General features: G+C 44.9%; 1 protein-coding gene across 11 annotated transcripts in view; it reads left to right on the top strand.

Moving 5' to 3' along the window:
* The window catches only part of DISC1 (DISC1 scaffold protein), a 598,559-nt gene that overhangs the window by 273,432 nt on the left and 305,648 nt on the right, over positions 1-19,479 (top strand). For 10 of the 11 annotated variants that reach the window (XM_082422970.1, XM_082422971.1, XM_082422980.1 and 7 more), the window contains one exon: positions 8,584-8,644. The exons of the other annotated variant lie outside the window; for it this stretch is intronic. In XM_082422970.1, the coding sequence (XP_082279096.1) occupies positions 8,584-8,644 (61 nt within the window). The remainder of the gene's footprint in view (positions 1-8,583; positions 8,645-19,479) is intronic. 11 annotated transcript variants of the gene reach the window in all.

Raw genomic sequence — 19,479 nt, 5'->3', positions numbered from 1 at the left:
AGAACATACACGTGTCTTCCTCACTGTGGCTTACGTCGAGGCTGGCACAGCACTGGCCCCTGGGACCTGGTGCCTGAGGCGCTGGGCACCTTCTCTGGGCCCGTGATTGTGCTGGGCGCTAAGGGTTCAAAGGACATAGCGTCCACGATTCCGGCAGAGAGGATAGCCGTGCCCGAAATGAGCTTGAAGGCTGTAGGAAGGTGGGAGATGTGTGTAGGAGCCCAGAAAGGGAGAGAACGCATGGGAAGCGGGGAGCATCTCGGTGGGCAGAAAGGCAGAAACATGTGAGGAGGATATTCCAGGCAGAGGGAACAGTAGGAGGGTCTGTATTGGCCCAGGTCACCCTCCTGGAGGTGGAGGTGGCCTCAGGAGCTGTCAGGACTCCCTCCCCTTCGTCCCTCCTCTGCTGACCTCTGAGTGTCACCTTCATCCTCCTGCTGTGACCGAAGCCTGGCTGCGGTGGCTTCAGCCCTCACTCCGGGCCCTGGAAAGGGAAGGGCCTCTTGACTCAGTGCAGTGTTGGAAACTCCAGGGCAGGGAGCGTGACTGTTCCCATCTGTATCCCGTCAGTGGAGGACAGACTGCTGAGAAGCAGGTAGGACCTGCTAGGACCTGCTAGCAGGGGGCTGGGTTGAGGATGATCAGCCCCCAGAGGGAAGGGTGTCGGGCAGGGAGCCCCCGTGCCGGAGGAGGGGGACGTGGGTGTGACTCACGTGAGCAGAGAGGTTGATGTTGAAATCTTCCCCTCTCCCTCCCCGGCGCCACCCTGCCAAAATCTGCTGGGCGCAAGTTATGGCCCAAGACGGTGCAGCAGGGCATCTTCAACATGGGATACACCGTGTCGTCGGGGATCTGATCAGCTTAACACGGGCCAGTCCTTGCCCTGGAGCAAAATCTGAGTTTCCCCTCCCATGTTCCGGGATCTCTCTTCCAAGGGCAATAGCTCAGACAGACCGTCAGACTAGGATGATTTTGTGTCAAATAGAGGGATTCCAGTTTCAAGCCTTTAATGGATGTAAAGCCTCTGCTTTAGAGGGAAAAGTAAATTCTTTCCTTCTGTGAAATGTGGATTTCCTTCAGTGAAATTCATAAGTTATGTTCCCTAACAGTTGGGCAGCAGTATTGCACGTTTTTGAAAAATCATAGACTCTGGAATAAAACCGAATGAACCTTTATTTTTTATTTACTCCTGGAATGAACTTCCTTCAGCCTGACTCCTTATCCTCAAAAGGGATTTAGGGAGTTACCATGAGAATTAGAGATAATTCTCATAATAACGTACACAAGTGAAAGCATCACACCGGCAGCTAGTGTGAGCCCACTCTCCTTAGCTTTAGAAGATCAAGGTCGGGGGGGAGGGATAAATTGGGAGTTTGGGATTGGCATATACACACAACTCTATATAAAATAGATAATCAACAAGGACCTACCATACAGCACAGGGAACTCTACTCAGTATTCTGTAATAACCTAAATGGGAAAAGAATCTGAGAAAGTATAACTGAAATCACTTTGCTGTGCACCTGAAACTAACACAACATCGTAAATCAACCATACTCCATTATAAAATAAAAATTAAAAAATCAAAGATCAAGTGTGGATTTGGGCTTAAAATGTTTTTAATACTAGTTGTTTAAGAAAATAGTGTTTCACTTTAAAAATAAAGTCTCCAATTCTATTCCTTGTCTGCCTTTTGAAAAGAACGAAGAGAAGTAAATCATGTGGGCATGTGTGGGGTGTGCGTGTCTTTGAGGGAAGGGAGGGGAAAAAAATCACAGAACGTGAGTGTATAGTCTCAAATGGACACTCCCAGGCAAAACTAGTAAATAGACATTTTAAGCAACTTTAAGCAACTTACAATATAGTGTAAATGGGTCTCCAGGTCACAGCTCTTTCAAGGATACCTGCTAGGAAGCAAGAAAGCAAACCGAAGGCCTGCTGTCAGCAGGGAAAGCTGGGGAATCAGTGCGAGCGCGTGGCTGGTGAGGGTGTGTGAGTGAGGGGGGCTGCGGAGGGAGGCTGCATGGAACTGACAGTGTTAGCATTTTTCCGACTAGCTTTCCATGCCGTGTGCCCTTGGTTTTCTTTCTGTCATTGAATAGTGCTGATTTATAGGCTGTGTGCTTCAAGGGCACGGGGAGATTGCATGTAGGGGCAGGTTTGAACAGGGAAAGTGAGAATTACTGTATCAGATGATACCCAATTAACTGGTGACAAGCGCAGCAGGTCGAATTGGAAGCGGGGCTATATCTGTTACGTAGAGCAAGCGCTCACCATCTAGTTAATGTTTTTAAGCCTTGGGGAGCTTCCCTCCTCACTCTCCTCCCTTTCCTCCTGCCCACGATCTCTTCCCATCTAAGCAGGCGTGGTTTCTACTGACATGAGTGTCCGGGCTAAGTCCCTGAGATGCACTCTGGGTTCAAGGGCGACAGGGCAGGGCTTCTCGCAGGGCAGCTGCAGCCAGACACCGTCACACAGCACAAAACGGTGGAAGCAGTAGCATAAACATCAACACAGCTGGGAATCATTGCTTTTCCCTTCTTCACGGACAACTAAATCATGTTTGGATGCTCCTCTTCTGAAAAGGCTTTCCCGCTCTCTGCCTTTGAAGTTACCGTAACGGGACAGCCTCACTCACCTTGCGCAAAGGAGAAAATCTGGACGAATTGTTCATCTCTACTTCCACTTCCGAGAGTGGCCGTGGCAGTGGTGATGGAGGCTTAGAGCCCGTGCTTTGGGACATTTGGACCTGCCCATCTCCTGTAGCCACCTCTCTTCCCTTGGTGTGGGATCATGTGCTACACCGAGTAATCTACGTGTAAGCTTAAGGAAAAATGATTCAGAAATTATTGGGAAGGTGAAATGATACGGCATTAAATGCCTGATATTCTAAAACGCAAATCTTATTTTATGTGCAACTGCTGTTTTGGATTATGCACGCCTCTTCCGGCTTCAGCCAGCGTGGAAAATCCTTTAAGATCTCTGCTCAGTCACTTCCTCTGGGACTCATGTTTTATCCTCTCAAGCTGGGCTGAATCTCCTTCCGCGATGCTTCCAGAGTGACCGCTGCTTTACGTTTCTATCATTGGACCAAACTCATTGCTTTTATTAGCTATCTATTTGTGTGACTGTCACCAAACCTGGTTTTCTCCAGGCTAAGGGCGGCATCACGTTCATGTCTGAAGCCGCAGTGCCTAATGCAGAACCTGGCACGTGGTGGGCATTTCAGAAACATTAGATAGATGTAAGAATGAGAGTCAGATACAACCCCAAAGAGAGGCCTGCTATTTGTTAGTGTTTATTAATTCTGTAGGACCCGTATCTGATAATTCTTCTTCTCTCTGCAAATCTCTTACCAACATCAGAGAGAATTAACACCACCACACCAAATGATGTTCTGCCGATGAGAAGTGAGTCCATTGCTAATCTCGTGATGGTGTGTTCGTTTGGTTCCAACACTAGCGGATATGCAGTGACAAGTCTAAAGCCTAGGAAGGATTATATCCTGGTTAATTCAGGATCTCTCTCTTGAGAGTTCTGTGTAAATGACCACTACACATAGTGATGGCAGAAAAATACTGTAAACAACTCTATAGAGGCAAACAAAAATCTTGTAAAACCACATGAATTTGACATCTTATTGTTGGGAGGAGTGACCCAACCTGAATATAAGCCTGGGAAAATTAGTAATCATTTTCTCATTGCAAACTACTTTGAAATCCCCTTGGCCTATACAATATATATAGATACACACACACATGTATACGTATATGTACACACGTATATATGTGATATATGATATAAGTATATTACACAGTGGTAATGTATTTTATTCTGATATGTTAGCAGTATTCTTCCCCACAGTTTACATGCTATTAGGTTTCCATTTGTTGGTGGCTGTTTTGTAATTGCCAGTGCTGTTTGTAACTCTGACTTTTTACAGCAGTCTTTGGCCTCTCCTGAATTTATTGTCTTTGAACACCTGCTTCATTTTGCTGGCGGCTGAAATTTCACATGCATTTATTCAGTGTGCATTTCCTCGCTCCTATTATTTAAAATTGAGGTTGTGTTCTATAACGGTGGGCTCTGGGACTGTCCCTCACTAGCTGTGTGAGCCAATGATCCTCACTGCCCCTTTGTTTTTCTAACTGCAAAATGGGGATGATAATAACTTCTTCATCGGTACTATTATTGTGTGGCATTTAGAGCAGATGTTTTGAACAGTACCTGACACGTAGGAAGTGCTCAATAAAATGTTAACTAGATTGATGTCATTAACTTGATATCAAGTATTTCTGCATATTGGGTTTCCAATGTGACAGTCAAGATCTCACTTTGGTACCAGCAAGGGTTCAGGCTGGTATTTCCATCTTCAGTGTAAAATTTGAGTTGTGTAGCACCTCCTATAACAGATTCTGCCAGATTTCAAGGTCCTACAATCTTGTTCCATCCCACCTACGAAGACAATCCAACTGCAAGTCCATTTTTTCCATGTTGTTGCCCTACCTGGCTCTTTGTTAGTCCTACTTTACTACTTCATCTCCTTGTGTGGTTTAATTACCCAGGTAAACAGAAGTGCTTCCATTAACTCAAGCGGAAGAATAATACTTCAGATGTTCAAAAGTTTCTCAGAATTCTAAAATTTCTCCTTTGTCTTTCACATCTTCCTTCTGGAAGATTTCACTAATGGGTGATCATCTTGTCTAAGTCTACCTTTGAAATCTGCTGACTGATTTTCATAAAACGAGGTCAGACCTCACTTGGTACTTAGGTTATTTTAGAAAAACATCAATAAAACGGCTAATGTTAGACAAAATTTGTGATTGATGCTAAACTGATGAGGTCCCTTCGGCTTCCATTTTCAAATTTGAGATCATATTGTACCGATCTCATGATGCTGCCTTATTAATTGAGGGTGGTGGGGCTGAAGTTCTCTGGAACCACTGCTTCATTCAATCCGAAGGCAAGGCTGCCGGGGTGTTACTCATTCCCTGTACTATTATCATGACAAATACTGCTGTCCTTTTATTATGCAAACAAAGGATCTAATGCAATGAAACCTAGTTAGACCTGCTTCTACTTAACATTCTCCTACCTTCCTAGTTTATCCTGAAAAGGATATTGCTGGGTAGCTTGGTAATTTTTTTTTTTTTTCGTTAGACTCATAGGGATATTTTTGGATTATCACTTATGATGAAGACTTATGGAAAATGTTGCTATGCACTCCCAGGAGAAATCAATGTTAGCATCTGGCCCTACGGCGCTCTCTGGGTTCCTTGAGGCCGTATCTCTATTATACTTAAATAGTGCCTAGCGTAGTGTCTTGCATGAAGTAGGACCCAGGTTCCATTCCTGTAACGTTGATTTGTGTCTGTGCCATGCACTCGCATAAATGTTTTCGCAGATTTGCTGCGTCTAATGATCAATCAGTTCTTGTTTAATTGGATTCATAAAACTATATAAACTCCATTCTGATATTTTGGCCCGATTCTGGATATCAGATTCTCTTAGCATGTGGGGTGGAGGGGAAGTTTTCCTGCCTCTTCTGCATCAGGATGCCTGGTGACCCCTGGTCTCCTTTTCCCTTTAGTACTCAGCTTCCCTCGGTACCATCCTTGGTTCTTGGAATCTTGCCTCACCACCACTGCCATTCTCTGGGTCCCTGCTCTAAGATTCTGGAGAAAGGAGGGAAGAGGAGGGATGGTGATAAGGGAAGAAAGGATGAGCTCTGTTCTCAGTCAGTGTCTCTGTGGGTATATCTCTTAGGAAGTTGCATATCTCTTAGGAAGTTAAAAACCTAAACTCCCCGTCTATGGTCTGGGCCTCTCTGGAAGGTTGTGAGTCAACCCAGGAATATGTGAGCAAGGCCGGCCTGGGAGATGAGTCAGGATCCAGCGAAGGCAGTCAACACCGCATCCTCTGCAGATGGCAGCCTCCGGGCCAGTGGGCAAGATGTTCCTGTGTGGGTCTAGCAGGTCACTAACTGGGGCATCAAGTGGTTAGATGACTCAAGTATTTAGTGTCCGATTTCTTAACAAAATAGTTCATAGGGTGTACCTCTGGATTATTTTAAACATGAGAATATGGCTGTCTTGTCCTCAAGGGAGGTGCTATGAATTTTTGTCCCTTTTATGAAATGTGCTATCACAATATAATCATAGTTATATGGGATCACCAAGGGCTTCTTAAGTTACTCTCGCTCCCTGCGTGATGACATCTCGTCACCTCGCTTCAGTTGCCAGGGTCTTCCGAGTGTCCATCTGCAGTCCAGACCTTCTCTAGACTCATATATCCAACTCTATATTTGCCAGTCCTGCTGGATGTCTCATAAACCTAAATTTATCGTATCCAAAATTGGACTCTTTTTAAAAGTTTTTCGATTGCTTTTATTTTCTCCAGCTTTATTGAGGTAAAATTGACAAATAGCGTTGTGAGATAAAGTGTACAACGTGATCGTGATGTTTGATATACATGGTGAAGGAGTTTCCCCTCATCAGGTTAATTAACACATCCATCACTTCACGTATTTATCTTGTTTTTTTTTTTTTGGGTGGGGGGTGGACATTAGAGTTCTACTTTCTTAGCAAATTTCAATCCAAAATTGAACTCCTGATTGTCTCCCAAAACGGGTTTCACCGCTATCTTCCCTTCTCGGTTGATGGCGACTCTGTTTTCATTTCAGTGGCTCAGGGCAAAAACCTTGTAGTCGTTCTTGGCATGGCTCTTTTCCACACATGCAAATCCAATCCGTCAGGAACTCCTGTTGTTTCTATTTTTTAAAGTATACCTAAAATCTGCCTCTTATCGCCGCCTCCTGCTAATGCCCTAGTCTCAGTCCCCATCACCTCACCTCCTCCTACAGTCTGGTCTCAACACAAAAGCCACGAGCCAATTTCTTGCCATTCTTATGCAGTGCTTTCCCATTTCACTCAGAACACCCCAAATCCCGAGCTGGCTTTCCAGTTACTACAGCTGTAGAACTACTTATCCCCCCAACTTAATGACTCACAACCATTTATTATGTGCACAAATTCTGTGAGTCAGGGGTTTCGACAGGGAGCAGCAGGGATGGCTTGTCTCCCTTCCATGGCATCCGGGTCCCTCAGACTGAAAGGCCCAAATCATCTGAAAGCTCGCTCACTCACACGTCTGCACACACACACACACACACACACACACTCTCTGCGTATCTGAGCACGCCCCTAGCACTGGGTCTTACCTTGCACCTTCTTCAGGATTTTATATGTGCAGAATTTTTTATATAGATTTTTTTCCTTTTTTTTTTTTCCAAAACACTTTATACTTTTTAAAAAGCAATTCCTGGTGGCGTGTGCTTCCAACACTGGCTCCCCCCTGCCCCCAGCCGCGTGCTGGGGCTTCTGGGTCCACAGCCCCGCCCGGGGTCTAGCGGAGGCCCAGCAGCAGCTACGGCAGGGTTGACTCTGCTGGGAGTGGCCGGGAGCCAGCCGCCCTCTTCCTACCCTACCTCCCAGTAACTACTGCCTGCCCGGGGGCACCCACTCCCTGGGACTCTGGACGGAGGGACAGATGGACGGAGGGAGCTGTCTCCAGGACCCCACCTCCTTCTCTGAGGGGATGCAGGGCGTGGATCTGCAGGAGCTGCCCCCTGCAGCTGGTGTTTCTCTCCTGCTCTGTGAGCCTTCTTAACTGAATAAAATGTTGCGGCCAAAAAAAAGAAAAAAAATGCGGGCTGTAGGCTGAGCCCTTTGCCCCGGCGGCCGGGAGCCACAGCAGCTCTGCACGGCCTCTCGTGTGGCTTGGGCTTCCTCACAGCATGGCGGCTGGGTTCCCAGGAGGAGGAGACAGGCAGGAGCTGGACCCTAGCCTCAGAAGTTAAACAGCATCCTTCCTGCCACACGCAGCTGGGGGAACAGTCCTAGCCTGTTCAGATTCAAGGGGAGGCAAGCACAGAGGGTATCAGAGCTTGCCCCAAAGGTACCAAATCTCTTTTACATTAGCAAAGTGCCTCTTTGACCCATTGGGCCCTAAGAGTCATCTATTCCTTCAGTGTTTGGTGGTTACGAGGCACTGAGTTTACCTCTAGTAGAAGCTGATCTCACAGCGTTGGGAGCTGAGCAGTTGGTGTCAGCTCACTGGCTGGATCGGGCCCCCGTTTGTTTTTCAGCGAAAGGGTCTGTAGTCCTCAGCTACCATGGGTGAGGTTCTCTGGTTAAACCACAGGATGGGTTGTTCTCTCTCTCTCACTGTTTCCCAAACTCTACAACCAAGCCTTTGGCTACCAGGTGGGAAAGGTGAGGGGCACAGAGCACAACGGGATCCACGCCAGACACCGGATACGCTGCCTTTGAAAGCACGTAGCGAAAGGCATCAGACCCTCGATCCCAGGCTCCGACTTCGGCAGTGCCTGGAGGCCTCAGACCCCTTCCAATGCATCCCTCCAGGCAAGCCGTCCAATGGATTCGAGTGTTTTCCAAACATAGGATGTTATTACTAGCGGCTCAACTGCTGTGATCCTTTGGGTTTTGGCTTTTAGTTGAGCAGTTCTGGGTTTTGTTCACTCTCTGACTCCAGTTGCATCAATTTTGGATTTTGGTTTTGCAGAAACCAGTGTGAAGGCGAATACTATGAAGTACATGGAAATGCTTGAGGATAAACTGCACAGGTAAGGATGGTAACTTCTTCATTACAGACTCCATGGCACGTCTGGATTCTTTATTATAACAGAATTTGGTGAAAGCAAAGAAAAAGGCTAGGCAATTTCTGCAATAAATTAACAAAGAAAAACACACAAAAAGGAGTCCTTTGAATCCTGTAACAGAAGAAGCAGGTGCCATACAAACATCTCCCAGAGCTTTTCTCTTTTTATAAAAAGTAAGTAGATTAATAAGATGTTGAAAAGTGTCCGGGGAGATCACAGGATTGTTTTCATGTTTCCTAAGAAGAAGAAGAATCTTCCTTGGTATGTTAAATTCAGAATTCATGCCTTGGTCTGTCTTTCTCTTCTTTTAAAGGTCTGAAGTGGATGTTATGGATTTTGACCCAGCTTCTCTATGTTTTAGAACAATATAAAAATGCACATCCTAGATTCTGTTTTGAATCCTGAATCAAAAGAAGTGCGAAAAATTCCTGTGCCTTTTTTTTTAAAACCCAATTAGGAATTCAGATTTGAGAAACATTAGGGATGTTGCATCGTGTCAAGATGTTTCTGGTTTTTGTGGATGTGTACTCATGAAAATAAATCCCAGCCACCAGGATCTGTTCCTAATTAAGGAAACAAGTAGGAAAATGTAATACGTGCTTTCCTCTCTGGGACTCATTTAGTTCTATGGAAAATGTTTTGCTACTATTTTGGAAATTGTTAAATAACTCTTTAAACAGGTTATATGCCTTAAACCTTCGTCTGCCAGGATAATGCCATTGGCTAAAATACTGCTTCTCCCTTAAGAGATGTTAAGGGGGGGCTGCCTAGCTGAGCTCTGCTCTACAGGGCAAGTGAGGTGCTGCAGGGTTGATTCTAATGCTTGGAAAGCAAGTTCTTCCAACCACTGACTGGTATTGCCCTGACCCCTGTGCCCTAGATGTGGGGAGGAACCTCAACGAAGGTGGTCTGTAGCAGGTATGGGGTGAGAGGGCTTGCAGGTAAGAGCCCTCCTCTAAGGAAATGTCTCTCCTCCTTAGAAAGTAGGGCACTCAGCTGGGTCAGGTGCGCTGCCCTGAGTCTGGTGTCCTCCTCTACCGTGTGTTCTGCCGGGACAGGTTTCTGCACATCCCTCTTGATCTTAACTCTGCTTACTGTTTCTTAGCCGTAAGCATCCCACACGCCCTGCGTTCTGTTAGGTGAGTGGGTGGCAGGTTGGAGCTGTAAGACGTGGGTATAGGTAGAGCAGTGCCCCTTTAAATAGCAGCTCTGTCACTTATCAGCTACCTAACCTCAGGTAAGTGTTCACCTTCAATTTCTTTATCTGTAGAACAGAAGGGTGGGTACCTACCTTCCAGGCGTGTGCCTTTTATTATCCACTGTATATGAAGCACTCTCACAGTCAGCTGTCAGCAAACCTCCGTTCCCTTCGCCTCCTGCCACTTCTGATCTGTGCTGCCCTGATCGTCAGACCTGGCTGAACAGTCATGCCCAGAACTCATCCTTTTCCCTCCAAGCCAGGCCCCTGTGCTGTGTATGTAGGCCCCTCGCCTACCTGTTGAGGCCCTCCCACCTGGTGCCTGTGTGGTACCGGGACTCACGTTCACTGCCCTTTCCTTCATCTCCCCCCTTGGAGTCAGCCTGTAGTCCTGCCACTTAGGCCCCTGTAAGCATCCTCCAAGCCCACCTGTGTTCGCCACGCTAGGGTGGGTCTGTCTTCTCTCACCGAATGACTGTGAGGGCTGCTTTGTACATTTTTCTATGTCCAGGGTTGCCCTTTCCACTCCATTCTCCAGGTGATCTCGAGTGAGCATCTTAAAATGCAAATCTGGTCATTGTGCATCTCCCGTCATCCAAAGGATAAAGCCTGAATGTCCCACTGCAGCTCATGCGTTCTTCCACGTGGCCTCTGTGGGTCCTTCGTAATCAACCATCACCACCCGTCACCGCCCTACTCCAGTCCTACTGATTCTCGTATGTTTCTCAACGCCACTGTGGTTTTTTTCTAGAGAGAAACTCATTTAGAAGGGAAAATGGTCAAGGGATTATCGTTCAGGGAAGTATTAGGTTGAACCATGTGAAATTACTGATATCAGACCATTTCGACCTAGAAAAATGGCACTCTCGTACGGTGCAACCCAATATTTAGCGATCTGGAGTAATCTTCAGTAGGTCCGATGCTACGGCCTGAGACCGGCCAGTGTCCTTCCCCACGGCGCGCTGGCCCGTGCATGCATATGCGGGCTTTCACCTCTCTCTTGGCATGTGCCCCTGGGGGCCTCTCCCAGCCCCGCCGCGACCAGCCCTCCATGTGTCTAAGCCTCGTGCATCCTTCAAGTTTTAGACGTCTCCTCTTTGAAGCCTTCCATGACTCCCCAGGACTGAGTCATGTGCTTGCACTGAATTATTCGTCTTGCTTTCAAAGTGCTTCACGTCAGGTGTGGAAGATTATGTTTGTCTTGTTCAGGATGTATCCTCAGTGATTTGATAGGTCTGAACAGTGTAGGTGAACAAACAATATTTGCTGAATGAGTGATTGAATAGATGACTGAATGAATGCAGCCAATCTGTAGACAGCCCGGTCTCATTTCCATCACCTCTCCAGCCACGTGGATGCATGACTCACGTACGTTCGTCACTCGGGATCCGTCAACAGTCTCCGGGGACCAGGGTGGTGGCTGGCCCATCCTCCAGCCCACTTCCTGAGGGCTCTTTCCATTGCTGTTTCCAGCGGTGAGGAGGTCTGGCTCAGATTTGTTTGAACTGCTGTGGTGGAACCACCCAAATAGAGAGGAGATAAGGCAGCAGGTTCTGTAACCCCTGGGCCGTGGGCAGAGGGGCAGACAGAGGCTGGGAACTGCTGCTCCCTGAGGTGCGTGCAGGGGGGTTATTGCTGCATCGCAGCAGGAGGCCAGCCTGGAGGCGGCAGAGGTGTGGTGAGTGTCGGGCTCTCCTTCCTGGGACAGAACCGCCCTCCCCAGCAGGCCTGAGGCGTGATGGTGGCACGATCCCGCCTCAGTCATGTTTCTTTTCAAGAGGATCGACATCTTAAAACACAAAACCAGTTTTTAGCCCTTGGTGGTTGACATCATGGTGCTCAATTAACGTTGCAAGATGTTGACGAAAGCAAGGTGATAGATGCCGATGAAAATCTTTGTCATTTATTTACACTGCCTGGAGCATCTCTGGGCCTTACGGGGTTTAGAAGGAGAGTTGCTGAGAACTGAATAAAATGCTTATTTCCCCTTAGAAAGCTGTTGAGGACACACTCGATCCTCAGTGCCACCGCGAGACTTGGATCTGGCCTGTCATGATTTTGGAGACAAATCTAAGTGACAGCAATATCTTTGTTGAGACCTGGGGACTCAAGTACTGAGACAAGCTGGGGTGGGTTCAGTGTCTCCCTCTCTATCAAGAAAGTCAAATGAATTAGAAATTAGGAAGTGACTGATGCTGTCAGCAGCTCAGAAGGATCTCCTGCACAGTACGGAACAAAAAAGTGGGCAGATATTAAATAGGGGCTTCTAGTATATAGTAAACAAAGATTTGCCTTTTAATAATCTGAGTTATATAAAAAAGGAAATTTCCCTCTAAGTTTGAATGTTTGTAAAAACGCTAAAAAGGTTTTTTTAAAACCATGATTTTATTTGCTATCAAACAATGTTAAGGCTGCCAAATATTTGACGTACTTAAAAGTATCTCAGTTATGTTATTTTGTATACTCAGGATATCTATTCAGTCAAGTATAATTGTAAATAGAGCAATAGTAAAATCGTTATTTGTAAATTACACCCATAAACTCTTTATTTCTTATACAGGAGAACAAATATAGACATATATACACATATGCATGTATATATACACATCCACATATATAAACACACAAACTTGCAATTGAAAAATAAACATTTCACAGTTATTCTATTTATTTTGAAAATTCCCCTTTTTAAAATTAATTTTTATTAGAGTATAGTTGCTTTACCATGTTGTGTTAGTTTCTGCTGTACAGCAAAGTGAATCAGCTATACGTATACATATATCCCCTCTTTTTCAGATTTCCTTCCCATTTAGGTCACCACAGAGCATTAAGTAGAGTTTCCTGTGCTGTAACAGTATGTTTCATTAGTTGGCTATTTTATACATGCTATCAATAGTGTATATGTGTCAATCCCAATTGAAAATTCCCCTTTGGTAACAAGACATTGAATGGAAGTTCATGGATGAGAAGGAGGTGACATTCTCTCCTTTACATCCAGCTTTACGATCAGGGAGTGACTTAGAGGCTGGGGAGAAGCTGGCTTATTATCTCTCTATCAGTGACGGGCAGAGAAGCCACAGACCTCTGGCAAATACACCTTGTTCTCAGGAGGAAAATGAACCGATGGAAAAAATAATCCAAGTTATAAGTTAGATGCATGTACGTTGCTGCTCCTCGTTTCTACAAAGGAGATAGGATTTGTGGATTTTTTTCCCCACCTATTTCAGGGATGTCCCACCTTCCCTTTATCTACAGCCAGAGAGCCAGGAGGGTGGCTGCAGTCAGTTACAGGGTCGTGATCACTCCACAGACCCACTCCCTCGCTGCTTTCCTTTCCATTCCCACTGCTGCTACCTCTGACTTGAGTCAGTAAAGCATCTTACAGCCTCCCTCCTTCTGGGCTCACACCGTTTCAGTGCACTCTTCCCCCGCAGCCAGGACGACTTCGTTACCGTCCTGCTTACAATCCTTCTAGGCTCCTTTGCATCCAGCATAAACCCCACGGTCCTCATCAGGCCCCCAGTCTCCCCATGAAGGGGCTCCAGCCTACTGCCACCTCGTCCCTGTGATCCCCACCCTCGCTGGGTGCCCGGCGCCCCAGACTAGCCTGTGCTTTCAGTTCCTTAATTCACGCCCCCAGCAGCCCCTTTGGGGAGCCCTCCCTTTCCCGGCTCCTTGGTGCATGCTCACCTCCCGGCTTAGCGCAGTATCTTCTCTACAAAGCCCCTCTGCCCTCCTCCTGCTTCCTTATTGGTTCTCACAGTAGGAGCCACTTAGAACAATCTGTTGCACTGACTTCTGTCCGCTTCTGTTGGGCTGCCATCTCCTTGAGAATGCTCACTTCCTCTGTGTTCCACGTGGCTGGCATGCTGTCTGGCACAATTTCAATAAGATTACATTTAATGCAAAGAATGAATGGATAAATAGCCATTGTATCTTGAAACGTTATTTTCCACTGTTCGATTCAAAAAGTCAAGGCAGCCTAAGAAGATGTAATGCTCCAGAAATCCATTTGTCTTGACATCAAATCTTAGTGGGATATAATAGAAAAGGGGGAAAAAAATGTACTCTTAAAGAGCTTTCTTTACTTTCTTTACTCCCGAGGTTTATTGTTTCCGGAGGTAGTACTTAAGCATGATAGTTTGGCCTTGCTCATTTTTCCTTACAGCTGAACCTTGCTTGAATTTCTGTTTTTTCAATTATTATTATTTTTTGGTTCTATCTGTTCATTTGTTTTATTTTTTAGATTCCACATAAAAGTGAAAACATAGGGTATTTGTCTTTCTCTGTCTGACTTATATCACTAAGCATAATACCCCCCAGGTCTATACATTTTGCAAATGGCAGAATTTCATTCTTTTTTATGGCTGAGTAATATTCCATTATATATAGAAGATGTGGTATTTATTTTCTCAAGTATTCGTATTCTCTGGTAGCCATTTTTCTCAAAGAGGCAAAAGGAATATTCAAAAGTCTTGTAGATGGGTTACATTTTTTACTGATCCTACGTTATATCTTGTATCTAACCATTGTACAGGAGAAATTTATTACTGTCTAATGGCCAGCTCACATCTCTGGCTCGTGGGCACCAAGCCCTCCACCCTAAGGCTCCATTTAAACTCACAGAGTCTCTTGTATGCATGACTGATGGGAAAATTTCTCTTTTTTTTTCCTAGCATTTTTTCTAAGGTTAAACATAAAAACTGCCACAAACTATAGGCACAGTTTAGTGGATTATAGGTGAATTTTGTTTCTTTGCGCTGTTCTATATTTCTCAAGGGAGTTTTTTTTTTTGGAATGTGCATCATACTTTCATAATCAGAAAAGAAAACAGAAAAATCATTAAAGTCTGTTTTGACTGTAGAAATAGAGACTTTCTCAGAGGTCTTCTTAGCTTTAGAGGGAACTATTAAAAACTCATTGGTCTTACCTGAAATTTACTTAGAGACATATATTTTTCTAAAGGTGATTTGGTTCTTTTTTTTTTTTTTTTTAATTCATGTTTAGTTTCTCATTATCTTGCAGTTTCAATATGGACAGCCCGCCAGTAAATGGTAGCTCAGGGAACTCACTGCTCAGTGGCCAGCGGGGTGTGAGCAGGGAGGGAGAGCCGTGGTGACTCCTGCCTGGGCACCATCACCTTGGCAGCTGATCTGTCTGGACAGCTTTGCCTTCAGCCCAGAAGCCAGCGAGGCCTGAGAGGCACACAGCTTCCTGGAGTTGAGAGTGCCTGTTGGGCAATGCTGTCCTGACCTTCTCTCTAAGTCGGCACAGTGTACCACGTGGACGACATCAAGAGACTACGGCACCATTTCTCTGCCCAGAGGACATGCCGTCTAGAGTGGGAGAAGTGCTGCCCACGGTGTACCTCAGAGGTCAAGGTCGGTCCCCTCACCCAACGCTCCTGGAGCCGGTCAGTCACGGCTAAAAGCAAGTGTTGATGACCAACTGCCCACGATCTCAGGAAGATGGGAATTAGGGCTGAAGATGGGGTCCCTGGAACCCTTGTTTCCAAGGCAGCTGCCTACGAGACGGTCCACTAGGATGTGGGAAGAACATTTTAGAATTTCTGTTTTGCTTTTTCATTTCGCTCATCTATAAGGTTTGTCCTTGAACCTGTTTTATATGTGTATAGTAGTACATGCATACAATTTGTGAAACAAAAATCAGAGTGCAAGGTTGTAGTTTTCTCACTGATGAGATAGTGCTGGCATTAACACTCGCTTATTTTCCGATTACTGAATCAGATGTCACTTTCAACGTATGACCAGCCTATGCAGCAGCCGTCTTTGTCTTCACGTCCACAAAGGAAAAAAAGGAGTTAATTCTATACCAGAAGGGTTGGCACTCAGATACACAAAGAAGATGAAAGAGGCAGAGACATGAAGAGGGAACGGGCAGAGTTACAAAAGGCACGGGGGAGAGGGAATTTACAGTGTGGAGCTATTGGTGACTTCAGGCCAGAATTCACGAGCCTTGTTCAGGTGTGTGGCCCTTAAAAGCGTAATAGCTGAAAGCCTGGGAGGCTGCTTCTCCCGGGAGTACATTCCAAACTTGACCGAGCTGTGCTTCCCTGCAGGCTGGAGGCCGCTCACCAGCTTCCCAACAGGAGTTTAACAACGACTAGAATTCTTTGGGATCCCGTATAGAATGTTCTTTATTCCGAATTATGCAAGGCGATTTCGACGTTTCGCTGCACCTGGAACAATCCATTTTCAAGCCACATTGACCTTATTTCGAAAGCTGCTGGGGGAAGTGACTATAAGAAATGGCAGCCAGGAGATAAGTGACCAGGCGCGGGCGGACACCTGCTTCTGTTTTTCGCACTTTTATTGTATTGTTTTGCTGCTGACCCAGGCGTCCCTTCTCCCCTCTTAGGAGGCACGAGTCAGACACGTTAGTACCTCCCCAGACCCCACTGCTTCTCTGGGAGCCCAGGGCCTTGCTCACCCCGTCTTCACAGCCTCAGCCCCGTTTTTTCTTCCTCTGCATCTCAGAAAGGCAGATTCTCAGCTTCTTTCTTTTCCCTCCTCTGTTTGGCGTGACTCTCCTGCGTTCACCTCTATTCTCAGCTGCGAGCTATTTGTATTTGTGCCATCTCTCTCTGTCTCTGTGTGTCTCTCTGTCTCTCTATATCTCTCTGTCTCTCTCTGTGTTTCTCTATCTCTCTGTGTCTCTCTGTCTCTCTGTCTCTCTCTGTCTCTCTGTCTCTGTCGCTCTGTCTCTCTATCTCTTTCTGTCTCTCTATCTGTCTGTCTCTCTGTCTCTCTCTGTCTCTATCTCTGTCTTTCTGTCTCTCTCTTTCTGTCTCTCTGTCTCTCTCTGTCTCTCTATCTCTCTCTGTCTCTGTCTCATTAGCAGAAGGAGACGTTTAGGATGCAGAGGCTGGAAGTACATCACCCCTTTTCATCCCCTCCCGATAAGCCATCTCTCTACTGGGTTGACTCCTGTCTGTCCTTTCAGACTCTGTTGAGGAGGTGTAGCCCACAGGGACTCCTCTGTCCTCTGGCTCCTGTCCTGTCTCCCGTCTGCGTCTCGCCTGCCCTTTGATCGCACTGTCTTGGGACATGAATTTTCCTTTTATGTCCCTGTTCTGCGTTCTCACCTTAGTCGCCCACTCAGGGCTCAGTCGTCCCACCCAGGAGATACCGTGACTTCATCCATTGCTGGTCTTTTGTAGCAAGCCCACATTTCCTTCTGAAACTGGATAAATTGATCCTACACATCATATACACGAAAGCCTTTGTGACAATATTCGTTGTTATATTTGCCCACTTTAGAATATTGAAGCAATTTAGCTATACTGTCTAATTTTCCAGGGGAAACAAGGATCTAAAATACCATACTATTTTGAAATTCAAACTGATAAGAAATCTTAAAGCAGTTAATTCTACAAAGGTCTACATAATCATTAATTTAATATGTAACCATTGATTGTTCACATTTAATTTTTAATCTTATTTCATCTTAGAAAATCCTTCAGTATACTTAAAATAATAACGGTTAAACATATAAAAATACATACTTACAGAAAAATAATACATAAAATACAAGAAGATGGCATGAATTTAAAAAGTAGGAAAAAAAAGAAGGAAAAACAAGGGTAGGGAAAATATTGGTAACATGTGTATGGGGATTAGAGTCACCACCACAGTCGTTTACTATTCTAGACATTAAGTATGACTGATATGTATATAAAACTAAGTAATGTTTGAAAAAGTTTACGTGAATGGTAGAATTTATAATAAACTTTGGAGGTCTGCATTTGCGCTGCAGTTCCCTACAATACTTTCCCTTCTCTAAGAACGCTAGTAATGAATTTTTACTCAGAAATAACTTTTTCCCCTGAAATGTTCAGTTAATGATGAGTATAGTTTCCAGAACACTTCGGTCCCTTTAGAGAAGCCTACGTGTAGTTTTTCAGAAAGAGAGAGTCGAGCTCTTGCCTCTAGAACCCCTGCAACTGCCCCAACTAGGCAAGTCTTTCCTTCAGGGCAAGAAAAGAAGCTGTCGCCTGCTGAATCGCACCCGGACTTTATGTCCGGTCCACAAAGAGGGCATGAAGTCCACTCTTCCTTTCTAAAGTTGCTGAGCAGCAGGGCCCAGACAGGGCAATTAAGATGAAGGGTCTCCCTCCTCCTAAGTTTTTACCATTAAAAAAACCCCCTCAAACAAACAATCTCTTTCCTGATGAATGTGGAGAACCTGAGACATTTAGATAAAGTGCAGGCTCTGGAATCAGATTGTCTGGATTCATGTGTGGCCAATTGAAATAGACCAATAACAGAGCAAAGATAAAGAATGTTTCCTGTATACGAAAAGAACTTCATAAATGCTAGCTGTTATTACCGTAGTAGCAGCTATGGCACCATGAAAATTATGAAATCAAAATATCTACATTTCAAAAAAAATCCTTATTTTATAAAACCAGAAGAGAATCTCTTATCCTCCTGGTGAAAGTATGGGGAGAGAAGAGATGTTTGCTTGGAGCTTATAGCCTCCACTGAAGGGCTGCGAAAACTGGTTGATTATTTAAACTCTTAGCTTTTTCCTCTGCCTGCCCTTTGGCCAGCTGTTAGCACCTCCTGCAGAGGCTGGAAAGGGAGAGAGGTGAGGAAATTGAGTTCTTGTTAACGGCTGTGGGTTAGAGCCTCCCACTGTTTCTATGACCCAAGGGCTAGGATCCTTCCAACACTCTTCTGCCTTTAGAAGCAACCTGGCTGGTTTGGGGGGTGTTTGAGACCAAGAAAGTTCTGGGCTCCAGGCTCCAGAGCTCAGGTGCCAGGAGGAATTTATCATCTCTTCTGCGATTCACGGAGCTTCAAAGCCCTTCACCTTGACCGTCAGTGGAGCTCAGAGAGAGAGAGCATTTTGGGGAGAAAGTAACTCCAATATATTTGCTTCTCTCCCTCTGATATTTTCCTTTGAGAGAGTAAAAATGTTGCTCTAGAGAAGAGGGTGGCAGAAGGAAAGAAGAGGAAGGATTAGTTAGAAACCCTTTGGGTTTGTCTGGTGAGGGGCTTCAGAGAGGGGAGGTCTTCTTCCCGACGTGTGATGGGAAGAATTCAGGTAGCATGAGCCACGTGGTTGGCACAGGAGAAGACAGATTTTTTAGAAAAAATTTAAATTTAAAATATTTATTTATTTATTTTAAAATTGAAACATAGTTGATTTACAATGTGTTAGTTTCAGGTGTATAGCAAATTGATTCAGTTATATATATATATATATATATATATATATATATATGGCTATATATATTAATATATATATATATTCATTTTCAGATTCTTTTCCATTATAGATTATTACAATATATTGACTATAGTTCCCTGTGCTATACAGTAGGTCCTTGTTGGTTATCTATTTTATATATAGTAGTGTGTATCTGTTAATCCCAAATTCCTGATTTATCCCTCCCCCCCCTTTCCCCTTTGGTAACCATATGTTTGTTTTCTATGTCTGTTAGTCTATTTCTGTTTTGTAAATAAGTTCATTTGTATCCTTTTTTTTTAGATTCCACATATAAGTGATATCATATGATATTTTTCTTTGTCTGACTTACTTCACTTAATATGATAATCTCCAGGTCCCTCCACGT

The sequence above is a fragment of the Balaenoptera physalus genome (genome assembly GCF_965194825.1).
Source record: "Balaenoptera physalus genome assembly, chromosome: 14".
Lineage (NCBI taxonomy): Eukaryota > Metazoa > Chordata > Mammalia > Artiodactyla > Balaenopteridae > Balaenoptera > Balaenoptera physalus.
This window is presented reverse-complemented; position numbering and strand designations above follow the sequence as displayed.